General features: G+C 29.0%; 1 protein-coding gene across 1 annotated transcript; it reads right to left on the minus strand.

Annotated features, from left to right (window-relative positions):
- Positions 1-732: 732 nt before the first annotated feature.
- LOC145604210 (protein MALE DISCOVERER 2-like) lies at positions 733-9,947 on the minus strand. Its single transcript, XM_081660148.1, has 12 exons — positions 9,848-9,947; positions 9,603-9,735; positions 9,380-9,451; positions 9,102-9,245; positions 8,870-9,010; positions 6,838-6,905; positions 6,370-6,756; positions 5,569-5,759; positions 3,849-3,981; positions 3,592-3,749; positions 2,896-3,063; positions 733-993 (listed from the first exon to the last, which is right to left on the minus strand). Exons 1-12 carry the CDS (start codon positions 9,945-9,947, stop codon positions 733-735), a joined length of 1,956 nt encoding a protein of 651 aa, XP_081516274.1.
- Positions 9,948-13,146: the final 3,199 nt, after the last annotated feature.

A 13,146-nucleotide genomic window follows, 5' to 3' on the forward strand; every position in this document is an offset into this window, starting at 1 on the left:
GGGCTAAATAATAAAATGGATATTTGTAAATGTAAATATAAGTGTTATCCTTACCCCATCTATATCTATATACTTATTATATATTAAAAAGTGTTCCTAAAATGGAATATGTGTCACGTAACACCCTTCACATATATTATATGCCACATCATCCATTACACGGTTTGAACACAAGACCAATAAGAAATTAATTAATGTTCTAATCATCTTTGCTATCGTTTAATATGTTTCATATTCAAGTAAAATATACTAAATACTTTGTATTAAACATCAATTTGAGAGCACTTATTTAGTTTCCAAGTTAATATTGTTCACTTTTATTTTAATTATTTAGTTTATATTTTATAGGTCAAATAATATTTGTTAATTTTCAAAGTAAAACTTTGTGCATCGCTCGGGGTACACACTAGTTGTTATTGAAACATGTGCCATCTATAAATGAGATCATTACAAATTGAGGTAATAAGGATTAAAATACTATTAAACACAAACATTAATTAAATAAAATTTATATATCAACACAAAAATACAACACCCGCTTGACGAAATTCTTCTAATATTCGTTGTATACGGTAAGATACGAGGGATAAGCTACGAGTGTGCTAGGAAGGATGGGGGTGAATATTGGACCCTAGTCACACCGGGCGAATATGGAGGGACTAACCATCCCTCCACTCCTTGATCCTCTGAAATTCTTCTAATATACATGCAAGAAAGTGTGTGCAGAGCCACTTAACCAGACTCTATAGAGAAAATCTCAAGCTCTGCCCACCATAAGGGTGAATGTCTAGCACTAGCAGCCTCAGGAGTAATTTTAATAACTTCTTGTAGCTTGTAGGTTACATCTTTAAGTGTTGGTCTTCGCCTTGGATCTTCATTTAGACACTCACGAATGACCTCACAAATGATTTCTAGCTCGTTATTCTTAAAGGACTTCAAACTAGGATCAACCAAGTTGCAATATTTCTTCTTATCTTTCAAGTACTCTATAGCCTGAAAGTATGTAAAATATTGGCTTAAAAAAACACATCATTAAAATGACAAGTAACTAAAAAAAAATGCAATAAAAATACATCATTATGTTCTTAACATTCTATGGGTGTTACTCCTTTCCTCTAGTTGAATCTTATATAGATCAATACACACAAAGATTATTATGATTCCTCCTTATTGCACAATTTGGATTTTTACACTATTATAAGACAATCTTCTTTAACCATCTTTTGTGATTTATGCATAAGAGTGTTGGGCCCCGTACTCCTAAGAAGCCCAGAAGTCGTAGGGCACAACTAAGAAGACCGAGAATAGGTCAAATAAATCAAAGATCTACCAAAACGGCTTGATTGGATTAAATATGGCAAGAAGATCAAAGAATCAATCAGTTGGGAATATGCTAAAGATACCCGAGCTGCACAAGGAAAGAAGAACAAAATCCAAAGATCTTGTTTTTTGAATATATTCTGAATATTCATGTAAACACTAGGAATCCCTAGTTAAGCCAAGCATTGTAACACTCTCATATGCACATTCATACATTAATACAAAATATATTAGCAAGTTCTTAATTAATTCTCACGGATTTAGTGTCTATTCTGATCAAGGAGTCTATCCTTACTCAGTATTGTATCTCTAAACTCTCTTTTGACATTTAAATTACTTGTTTATTGTTTTATTATTGTTCTTGGTTATTACGTTTGATGTTGTGGGTTTGCTTGTTATTACCCCTTAAATTCCTAGATCTAACCAACTAAGATTTGCCTAAATAACGAGAAAACATAATCATGTGTTGGATTCGTCTCAAAATATACTTTTCAAATATTAACATTTTACTATTTTTTCTAAAGTATAAATATATATAGAAGTATTAATGGTTAAAGTAATGCACTAGTCTGGCAAGCATGAAATCACAAATGATGCAATTAGAAAATAAAAAAGGAGGAAGTGCTAGTTTAAAACCTAAACATTATGTTAAATTAGGTTTTGAATAATATGGATGCAATATTAGATCCATATGGTTGTGTCTAAGAAATCTATTAAGTGGGGCTAATAGAGTAGTTATAGCAATATAGAACATTATTACATTATTATTTAATCCTTCAAATGGGAAAAACCAAGCTAAATAATTTTATTTATTTCTCAAAAGATCAAGAAAAAAAATTGTGTGCTAATGTAAACAAAACAATTTGTAAACAAAACAACCTTATTGCAAGTAAGTATTACAATATCCAAAATTGGAAAAAGAGTGCCACAATTCTCAATCTCGATTTTAGTGTTTAACTAGTGTGTGATCCGGGCTTTGCTCCGGGTGATGATTTGAATAAATTCATTTATATATTAGACACTTAAAAACTTATTAGTCTTTAATTTATAATGTGGGTAAATAAGAATATAATACAATGACAATAATAACTTTAGATTTTTCGGTTTTTATTCTACATTCTAATACATGTACTCCTATATTTAAATATAAATGTGGGTTAATAGAATATGATTTAATTCTAGCTAAAATGATACTACATGTGGTGTCCATTCAATAAGGTTTGGGATTCAAATCTAATTGTACGTATTTTCAATTAAGAACATTGAATGATGATGTAGCTTGACTCTAAAAGTAGTTAAAATGATAATGTGGCATGATACCTGGCGTAAAAAAGGATACACGTGCCACATATACAATTTTATAAACGTATTTTAATATATAGTATGGATAAGCGTAGACAACTAATTAAACATGAAACACGTATACACAAATTCATTATTCATTATTAATTAATCATCAAATCTATTAATAATCATTTTATGTTTTAGAGATATTAATTATAATTAATGTAAAAAAACAAACAAATAATTATGGATACTTTATGTAAAAAGATGACACTTAATTAAGGATCTAACCTGTACATTAAGTGACTTGGTCGAGATTATTTCAAGCAACAATATCCCCAAATTGTATACATTATCTTCACAAGTGGGACCTGGATTTGAATGTAAAGGTTCTAATTCTTCATCATCTGAAATCTTTGCTTTGGATACAATATCAGCCCAAAATGAAACATCTGCGACCTTAATAATATTTTTTAAAAAATACGATTATCAATTCAATTGAATAAGGCTTATAATAGCACAATACGAACAAGTGTCATCAACTTGGTTTGTTCAATTGATACTTCCTTTGTACCAAATACATTTCAATATAAAGGGATGCACATTTATGTAGGAGAAAATTCAGGTTTATAAGGCAGATTTACAAAAGTTGTAAGGCAACCACCTTTTTGTTGTTGTTGTTTTTTTTTAACAAAAAATAAATGAAATGACAAAACTACCCCTATTTATTAAATGAAATGATAAAACTACCCAATTTATTATCTGAACGGACAAAAATTACCCCAATTTTATATTTTTTTTTTTTTTTTGTAAATCAGGCTTATACACTGGATGAATCAATTGAATTAGCTAAATGAAACATTGTTGTAATATTTTCAAAACTTCTTAACAATAGATCAAAGTATTCCCATTATTTTAGAATTAAGGAAGTATATAACCAACAGACTTTCAAGAAAATTATAAAAATTCATGTAAATAATAATTAACCTTTGCAGCATAATCATCCGTTAGAAGGATTGTATCTGACTGGAGATTTGGATGGACGACGGGAGGATTAAGCTCATGATGCATGTACTCAAGACAATAGCAAGTTCCCATGATAATCCTCATTCTAGTTGTCCAATCTAGATGATCTATATCCTTAACTACGGAGAAATAAAGGAGCAAAGAATGAATGAATAAATTAGATCAATGTCAAAGACTATACTTAAATATGAAAATTACATTTACAATCTAGCTATTACCATGTAAATGCTCATAAAGGTTTCCATTTGGAGCATATTCAAATACCATCATCCTTACAAATGGGTTATCTTCCTCACAATGGCCAAGAAGATTTATAAAGTTCTTATGATTTATCTTTGAAAAAGTATCCATCTGCAAACATAAATTATAAATCATATGAAAATTAAAGCAAGACAAACTCTTTGATCGAAAGTAAAATAAAATTATAGTGTGCATTTCATAAAACAAAATGATGAATCGTACATGCAATTAAAGAACTTTTCTAGTAGTCACCTTATACCTAAAACAAATACTCCCTCCGCCCCCTATTGATGGTCACTTTTGCCATTTTTGGTGACTCTAAATGTTAGTCACATTTGCTTTTTTCAAGTACCATTAATATTATTTTTTTACCAAAATTCTCTAACATTTGCAAAAATATTTGTGCAAATTTAACTTTCCCGTGTAAATTTTACTTTTCCATGTACTTTAATTACTTTCTCTCTTTACTTTTTTGCATACCCAATGTAAATTTACTTTTTCAATGTACTTTCTTTATTTCTCCTTAATTCCCGTGATTTTTTTTAGCAAAAGTGACCATCACTAGGGGACGGAGGGAGTATTCAAATTATTTATTATAAAATACTACATTTCTAGTAGTCACCTTATACCTAAAATAAATATTCAAATTATTTATTGTAAAACTATTTAGTATAATTTCTAACACAATTTTATAAATATTTTTTGGTAATAGCTAGAAAAACTGAGTAGAAACAATAGTTTTGTCTTGAAATCATACACACTACATAATTCTTCCAAGGACCTCCCATGTTGTGTACACAACATAATAAAATTTATCTATTATGTCTAGCCTTTAAATTCTAACTTTGGCTTTTAACCACAGCATGTACTTAACATATTTTTATTTATACAACCATCCCAAATTACTAACTCATAATGATGCATACGTGTTTTATTGTCGTCATCAAACTAACTCACACATCGATTATACTCAAAAGTTATAGGTTGGTCACATCATTATGGAATGTCTATTTTATGTCAAGAAAAAACTTAAGGAATATGCAAGCTTATTGGTTTTAAGGATTTCCTTAACTACAAATGTGAACATATTAAGTAAATTTGGACATGCAAATCTTTTCATATATTAATTATCATTAAACACTTAATCAAGGCTTTGTAGTACTCCCTTGTTCCCATTTAAGTGACAAATTGGGAGAAATTTTTAGGCAATCTAATCGATGTTTTATTATATTATTATGTAATACATTGTAGTTGGTAGTTAAGTAGTTTTTATCATTATAATTACACGGTATTATAAATTATAATTAATGGATAATGAGGTCTTATTTATTATATTTAGTGGGAAAAAAGAAACATTTTGCTATATTTAGTGGATAGTTGGTCTAAAGTGAAATGATAGAATTAATTATAAATAATGAGCATTCCATTTAAGATAAGAAAGTGAATAAATAAGGGCACTTTTAAAAAAAAGGTAAACATATAGGAACAAAGAGAGTATTATATTGTATGCACCTCTATCTGTATCAACATATAAAAAATAAAAATAAATTAAAAAAAACTCTAATTAAAAAATAATATATCTATAACAATGTCTAATGATAGTTTAGATAATAATCACTATAATAACTAAGATAGTCAACTAGTCCAAAAAATGATTAACAAAATGAGAAAAGAATAATAAGAAGAAAATTTTAAGACCTTTCTTTTAAACTCCCTTTCCGCATAATTGGACCATTGTTGTGATGACCTGATTGAAGTTGACAAAACAGCAATCTCAACCCCCGTTGAAAGTATTCCCTTATACATTAAGCATCCCGAGAAAGTATCAATTATATTACTGAAATCTTCACAAGCTGTTTGTAACTCAGATGAGTTTAATGCCGGAACTCCTGTACGTACTCCAAATTTAACTAGATTTATTATTTGATCACCGAACATATAGTAAAAATAAAATTAGCAATAATAACAGTTTATTCACGTACTATATACCCTCGAACTTTAGTTTATTCACCATATACCCTTGACTTTTTTAAATATACCCATGAATTTTCACAAAAAAGTTTCATATACCCTTAATGACCATAAGGTGAGTGGAGTTTGTATAATTATGCTACGAAACCACCCCAGATCTCTTCCTCTACTACCGCAACCACCCTTCGTCCTTCCCTAACCCCTGAAACAACCGCTGGTCTCCATAATCATGTCTGTATAATTGGTTTTTAGGGGTGGAGAAAAGTGATCTATAGTGGTTTCATGGGTAGGGGAATAAAGGGAGGGTAGTTGGTTTTAGGGTTGGGGAAGAGGTTTGGGGTACGATGGTGGGGCATAATTAACCCTAAAAACTGACAGAGCTAACATATGTTAGTCACGTCACTAAGGGTAATTAGTGCATTTTTAAAAAAACTTAGGGATATACGGTGCATTTGAAAAAGTTTAGGGGTATATGGTGAATAGAAAAACTTGAGGGTGTATGATGAAAAAGCCAAAATATATTCTAACCTGTTACGAAGACCTTGCTCAACCGATGAAGTAAAGATGCATTTTGCGCTTGTACAACCTTAGCACTACAATAGCGTTTTATGGCAATCAAGGCAAAACAAAAACTAAGAGCTGCTACTACGCTTACAACTAAGATAATTAAAGTAGTCGTAAGAAAAAATTTATTTGGTTTAGAATGCTTGTGTGAGGTGGTAGAAGTAGAAGTAGAAGTAGAAGAATAAGAAGATTGAGCTAATATTGTAGGTTTTTTTAAATGAACAGGATAAGCTCCAGTACTTAAAATAATAGGGGATTTCTTATGTTGGTCCTTAACAACCTTTGTTGGTACAACAACAAGGTTACTTGATTGTTCAACCAGATGACGACGATAACTATCTTCAATTGCACCTAATGGAATGTACGTAGAAAGTATTAGATAATATAATTTATTTTTAAAAATAAAATCAATAACATTAAACTTCTACGAACCTGATACATTGCAGCAACAATTGTTTCTTTTGTCATAGAAACAATACTTCCTAGTTTTGGTGTCTAACCTATAAAGAAAGTAAAGCGTAAAAAAATTGTACCAATATAACTCTTATAAACACAAATTTGTCATTTCTTTAAAACAAATTATATCTTGTGATTATAATCATACTTACATAGAGCTAAAGCCAAAGTAGGGCCTTAATTGATTCAAAATGCGCCACCAATTACTGCCCAATAGAATTGGAATCAATTTGTAGTAAAAAATAAGGACGAGACACGTACGACCAATTTCTTAATATTTAGGCTCGTCATGAAATCTCATTTTGATAGCTTTTCATGTAAATTACAGTTTCAAAATAGACATTTGCATTTATTACCAAAATGAATTAATAAGTTCCTATATATTTTACAATAAATACATAATACAGAGTACTACTTTTTGAGATAAAATTTATACTCCCTCCATCCCCTTTTGATGCTCCCTTATGGGCAAATTTTAGTCCCAAAATGTTTACCCCATTTGCTTTTTCCAACAACCATTAATATTAATTTTTTTTTTATCAAAATTCCCTCCAATTTGCAACAATACTTGTGCAAATTTAAATTTCTCATGTAAATTTTGTTTTCCCATATAATTTTATTACTTTCTCTCTCTACTTTTTTGCATATCCAATGTCAATTTACTTTTTCAATGTACTTAACCTATTCTTATTTGTGTTTATTAATTCCCGTGAAAAATGCCCATAAAGGACTATCAAAAGGGGACGGAGGGAGTATGAATTTGACAACAAAAGATGTTAATCCCTATGTAACTTAAGATTATTCTAATATTCTCCTAAGATTATTCTTAAAATAATGAGAAAATGATTTTTAATTTTGAACTATAGCATAAAAAAAACATAAAAGTAGCAAACAAGATCATCATATTGATATCATGCATGATGCATGTGAGGAATGAGGAGATGGAAGGGTGGTGAATCCCTCCATCTCCCCCCCATGTGATGGGGGTTCGATTCCTCATAGCCCCCTTTCCTGTGATAGGAAGGGGGCCCCTCCCCGTAGTTTACCGTGCAAAAAAAAAAAAAAAATTAATATCATGCATGTTTTGGTTATAGGTAAACAACTAGTATGGATTAAAAGACTCAATTATATCATCAAAATATTCTTCATTTTTTAAGAAAATATACCGCCAAATAAATTATTTCATTTAGTTAGATAATTTTTAAACATTTTTTAATGATAGTAGAAGTGGCATGAATAAATATGGTTTGATACACCTCTCATATTGACACTATTATCTACCTACGATATTTTAATTTTAGGGTTATAATTTACGGGGACCTAAGATTGATGATGTTTCGTATGAGGTATTTGCAGTAGACAAAAAGTTACTCTACATACGTTGAATTGGAATTGAATGGAAAAATGAGATCTCAAACTAGAATATTATGATTCTAAATCTCATAATAGTTTGAAGTTTTTTGGTTCATTTGTTAGAATGATTTCTACATTTCATTGATGGCGTGTATTGGGAACCTTATAGAGTGAGGTGGGTATGAGATTTTAGATTTTATTTTAATTGAATCCGTATGTAGAAGCTACTTTAGATTACTACAAAGGCGGTAAGTTGCTTAATGACAAACAAATATTTATGTGTCCAATAATTACAAGGTTGATTATTTTTAGGAGCTTATAAGTTAGGATTTTTTCCATACCTTAATTATTAGCATTTAGTTTGATCCTTATAATAACTAGTAGGGATGGATTATTTGTAATTTTTTATTTAAAAAAAATTATGAGATTATATGTTACTACACTTAAGGTCATTTTATCATTTAAAAATTAATGATCAAATTACTAAATCTTTCATACTTTCATATTTGTTTAATTGCATGTAACTAATTTCTTCAAAAAAACTTAAACTAATCAATTTTCTGTATTTTTAATTGGTGGTTAATTTATTTGGTGCACAATTGACTAATCTATAAAATTTCACTTTTTGTTAACACACTAATGAAAAGAATCTCACCAACGTATATTCCTTTTAATGAAATGTTCAAATCTACAGCCATTTGAACTAATTTGTTGATTACAACCTGATTCAAGAAGATAATCAAGTATTCCAATTGTAGGCGGATTATCTCTAAGCAAATTGTTACCACAAAAGGACCTACAATAATATAAAAACGATCAACTCAACTTGATACATTTATACCTTGATTGCATGGAATATTTTTCAAAAACAATAAGAACGAACTCACATGCATTTTAGTGATGACATCCCACCTATCTCTAGAGGAATCTTTCCACTAAAATTATTATGCTTCAAATCCAAAACTTCTAGCAATTTAAGCTCTCCAATCTCTCTAGGAATAGAACCTGACAAACGGTTGTTGCTCATCACTCTGCTAAAGCCAACAAAGGTTGAGAATTGAGCCTACTCCAAAAAGTAAGGCAACAACTATTGTAGTAGGCTACAAATATAGAGTTAATCATGCAACAACACAAGTGCATGTTTATGTCAAAGAAGAGGACTTACAGGGATTGCATATATCTTAACTTATTTAATGTTGGTGTCAATGTTCCTTGCAATGAAAGCCCACTTAGATCTCTTAAAGTAGGGGAAAAAACCAAGTTAATATTAGATAAATATACAATGAAGAATTAGTATTAAAAAATAATATGATTTTTTTAAGGAATATTTTTTTTAAGGAATATAGAAAATAAATGAATCATAAAAGTTAAGTCACATACACACTTACAACATTTTCACTTTTCCATTTAGACATTGGACACCTAGCCACGCACATGGTTTAGAATGGTTTGGATTCCAATTGGAAAAAGCTTTGTGAGGATCATTTTCTATTCTTTCTCTAAACTCGAGCAACGCTAAACCTACAAAAGCAGAGCAATTAGAATATGTAGGCATGTCATTTTAAACCAAAGACACAGTCAATCTAAGGTTATAAACAATATTTCATTAATAAGAGTGAATGAAGATTAATACCTTCAAGATTAAGGGATTCACACTTTTGAATCTTTGCAAGAATTGCTAATACCATAATGAAAGATAGTTGAATTTCATATGAATTCCACCTCTTGACCATTTTTTAGACTATTCCAACTTTAAAAGATGTTTACTTGATCGTACTCATTGTTTATCCCAACAAAAATATATCGATTTTTTTTTTTATTTTTGTTTGCTATTCAAGCCTCAAGGTGCACATACATAATTTTTATTTTCAAACAAATGAAACTTTAATATATTTGAGCCTCCTATTAGATTATTTTTAAGAATTATAGTTTCTTTTTGTTTTTCTTACTTTAGAAAAAAAAAGGTATGAGACTCAAAGAATTGAAAACTGGATAAATTCAGAGTCATACATGGTTTTTAGAAATGCGGAAGAATTTGAAATTAAATATCTTTGAAATTAATTAATCCTTCTTAAAACTACAAAGTTAAATAAACGAAATATATCTAAAAGTAGGTAAATATAAGGTATAGTATTTACAATATAAACAAATGGGATCATGTTCATTTAAGGAATATAATAGTACAAAGGTATATTTAAATTTTAAATTTAGATACTAATCAATATAAAATTAATAGAGAAAATAAAAAAATATAAAGCATTGGAAAAATTTAAGAGAAATAAAAAAAGTTGTTGGAAGATGAACAAAATTATACTTATTAACTATATGCTCAAATATAAACAAGACTTATTTCATCGATTTGTTTTTCTCTTACCTATCACAAATGTTAGATAATTGTAACCTGAATAAAATTGTTCCTTTCAAATTTTGCTTCTCAATTTTTTTGTCCAATGTTTGGTCTATTATTTTTGGAGAAGGAGAAAAGAGAGATGGAGAGAGAAATATATTGTCTATATTGGTAGCCACATAGTATATTCTAAATATTTAATGCCTCGGAGAAAATTTAGCAACATCTAAATATATTATTATTAGGAGAGAGATCGTGTTATGAAAACTAAATGTTAGGTTCTGAGAAAAGGGAGGAAAAATACTAACGAACTCATGACAATAAATTATACCTAAGAAGATAAAAACATTCTTTTTGCTTGCATTAAAATAATTATCATTACAAATTCGTACACTGTAGAAATTTAAGAACTAATTTAGACCCATAATATGGAGTAATTTTTTTATACTAATGAATTTTTTTTAATGAAAAACTATTTTACATGTTGTAGCTTAGTGTTAAATTAGTCTTAAAAAACTTTGACAAATTGACGATTGACACATTGTTAAAAAACTAACAATATCTCACACAGTAGGAAAATTTGCTAGGTACCTCCTTATAAATCACTTTTTTTTTTTTGTTAGACTTCACTTTATAATTTTTTTAATTTATTTTATTATTACAATTATTATTATTATTATTATTATTATTTTTATTATTATATCAGAAAACCTACAAAGTCAATCAATTTACAAGAAATTGGTGGGAAGTCGAGATACAATCTGGGCCCCCACCCCTCTAGATATAGCAAACCCGATCCTGCTAAAAATGTGAGCACCTGCACGAGCACCAATATCCTGAGTTTTAGCGAATGCCTGTAGCCGCTTCAGCAACGTAATAGCATCCTTCTCTAATTCCCCCAACGAAGAAAAGGAGAAAGGAAGAAAACCATATTATTATTATTGTTATTATTATTGTTATTGTTATTGTTATCATCATCATCATCATCATCATCATTATTATTATTAGAAACACACCTTATTATTAAAATTTTCTTACTAGAACACACCTTATCTCTCATTGACCTTATATTTCCACATTGACTAGGTCACTTAAGGGCATGTGCTAGTAAAACCACCCTCCTTAATTCCCCCTCTTTTTCCCTTTATGCTTTTCCCTCAACCAGGGTAGTTTCCGAACTAACATATTGGGGCACAATTTTTCACTCTTTGTTACAGAATATCGATATATTTAATTTTATTTTTTTGACATATACGGAGTTTCAATTTAAACTATATTTAAATATAAAAAATAATTTGGTCAAAATTTATTTCTTACTTTATCCTAAATCAAGCAACTTAAAATGTTTTTTTTTATATCTTTTATGACTCATAATATATTTTTTATTCAAGCCTTCTTCTATTTTGAACATTGATGGCATATATATATATATATATATATATATATATATATATATATATATATATATATATATATATATATATATATATATATATATATATATATATATATATATATATATATATATATATATATATATATTTCATCTTTCACATTCAATAATTTTTCATTCATCGTCTATACTATATGTTATAAGACGTTCCTTTTAAAGGAACGGTGCACGTGGCACTCTAGCTTCAAAGTATGTGTGCCTATGTCACAATGTCATGTCATCATCCAACGTATATGCGCAACGTAAGCTAGCCACTTCATTTAACAAAATAAAATATGCTTTCAACAAGATTCGAACCCATAACCTCCAATATATATACGTAATACTTTTACCATCTCAACCAACTATTATTAATGTTTCAAGCTTCACATAATATTACAATATTCCTTTCATTTATTAAGTAAATTAGAGGTAATATAATTCATTTATTTTTCACAAGATTAAAATATAAATACATATGATGTAAAAAAAAAAGGTGACATCCAAGGCAACCACTACACACAGTAACTATAACATAATTGTTAAATTAAATCAAGAAGTACACAAATTAGCAACCCGGGGCATCGCCCGGGATACACACTAGTTATATATGGTAGGCTGAAAGATATATATTCTTGATTTTGTTACTATAAATAATCATTATACATTTAAAAGTAATTATTTATGTAGGAATTTATAATTATATATTAAAAAGTAATTGCTTATATAGAAATTTATATTAAGTTATGGTTAGATATCTAAGTTGGTAAATATATTATTGTAGACACCAAATTGTGTCTCCCCAAAACCAAACCCAGTGATGAATACCTGTCACGTCAAACCATAATCGAATGAGGTGAAAGTGTGAAAAGTCAAGTGTTGCGGTTAGTTTTTATTAAAATCTCTTTTTCTGTTTTCGAAAACCCACTCTATTTTATGAAAACGTCCAATTCAGTTTATTTTGGTCCATAATAAGGGTCCAATAATGGTGTAGTTGGATGGGGCTTGAAAAGACCTTTCCAACGATATATTATAAGATCAATTCCGATGAATATTGAGGAAGTTATGGCCAAAATACTAAACTGGGCCTGATTAATTATTTAAATACGGCCCAATGATCTAGAGGAGGGCTCATGTTAATTATTATTCCTAA

The sequence above is a fragment of the Chenopodium album genome, chromosome 22 (genome assembly GCF_948465745.1).
Source record: "Chenopodium album chromosome 22, dcCheAlbu1.1, whole genome shotgun sequence".
In the NCBI taxonomy this organism is placed as follows: Eukaryota; Viridiplantae; Streptophyta; class Magnoliopsida; order Caryophyllales; family Amaranthaceae; genus Chenopodium; species Chenopodium album.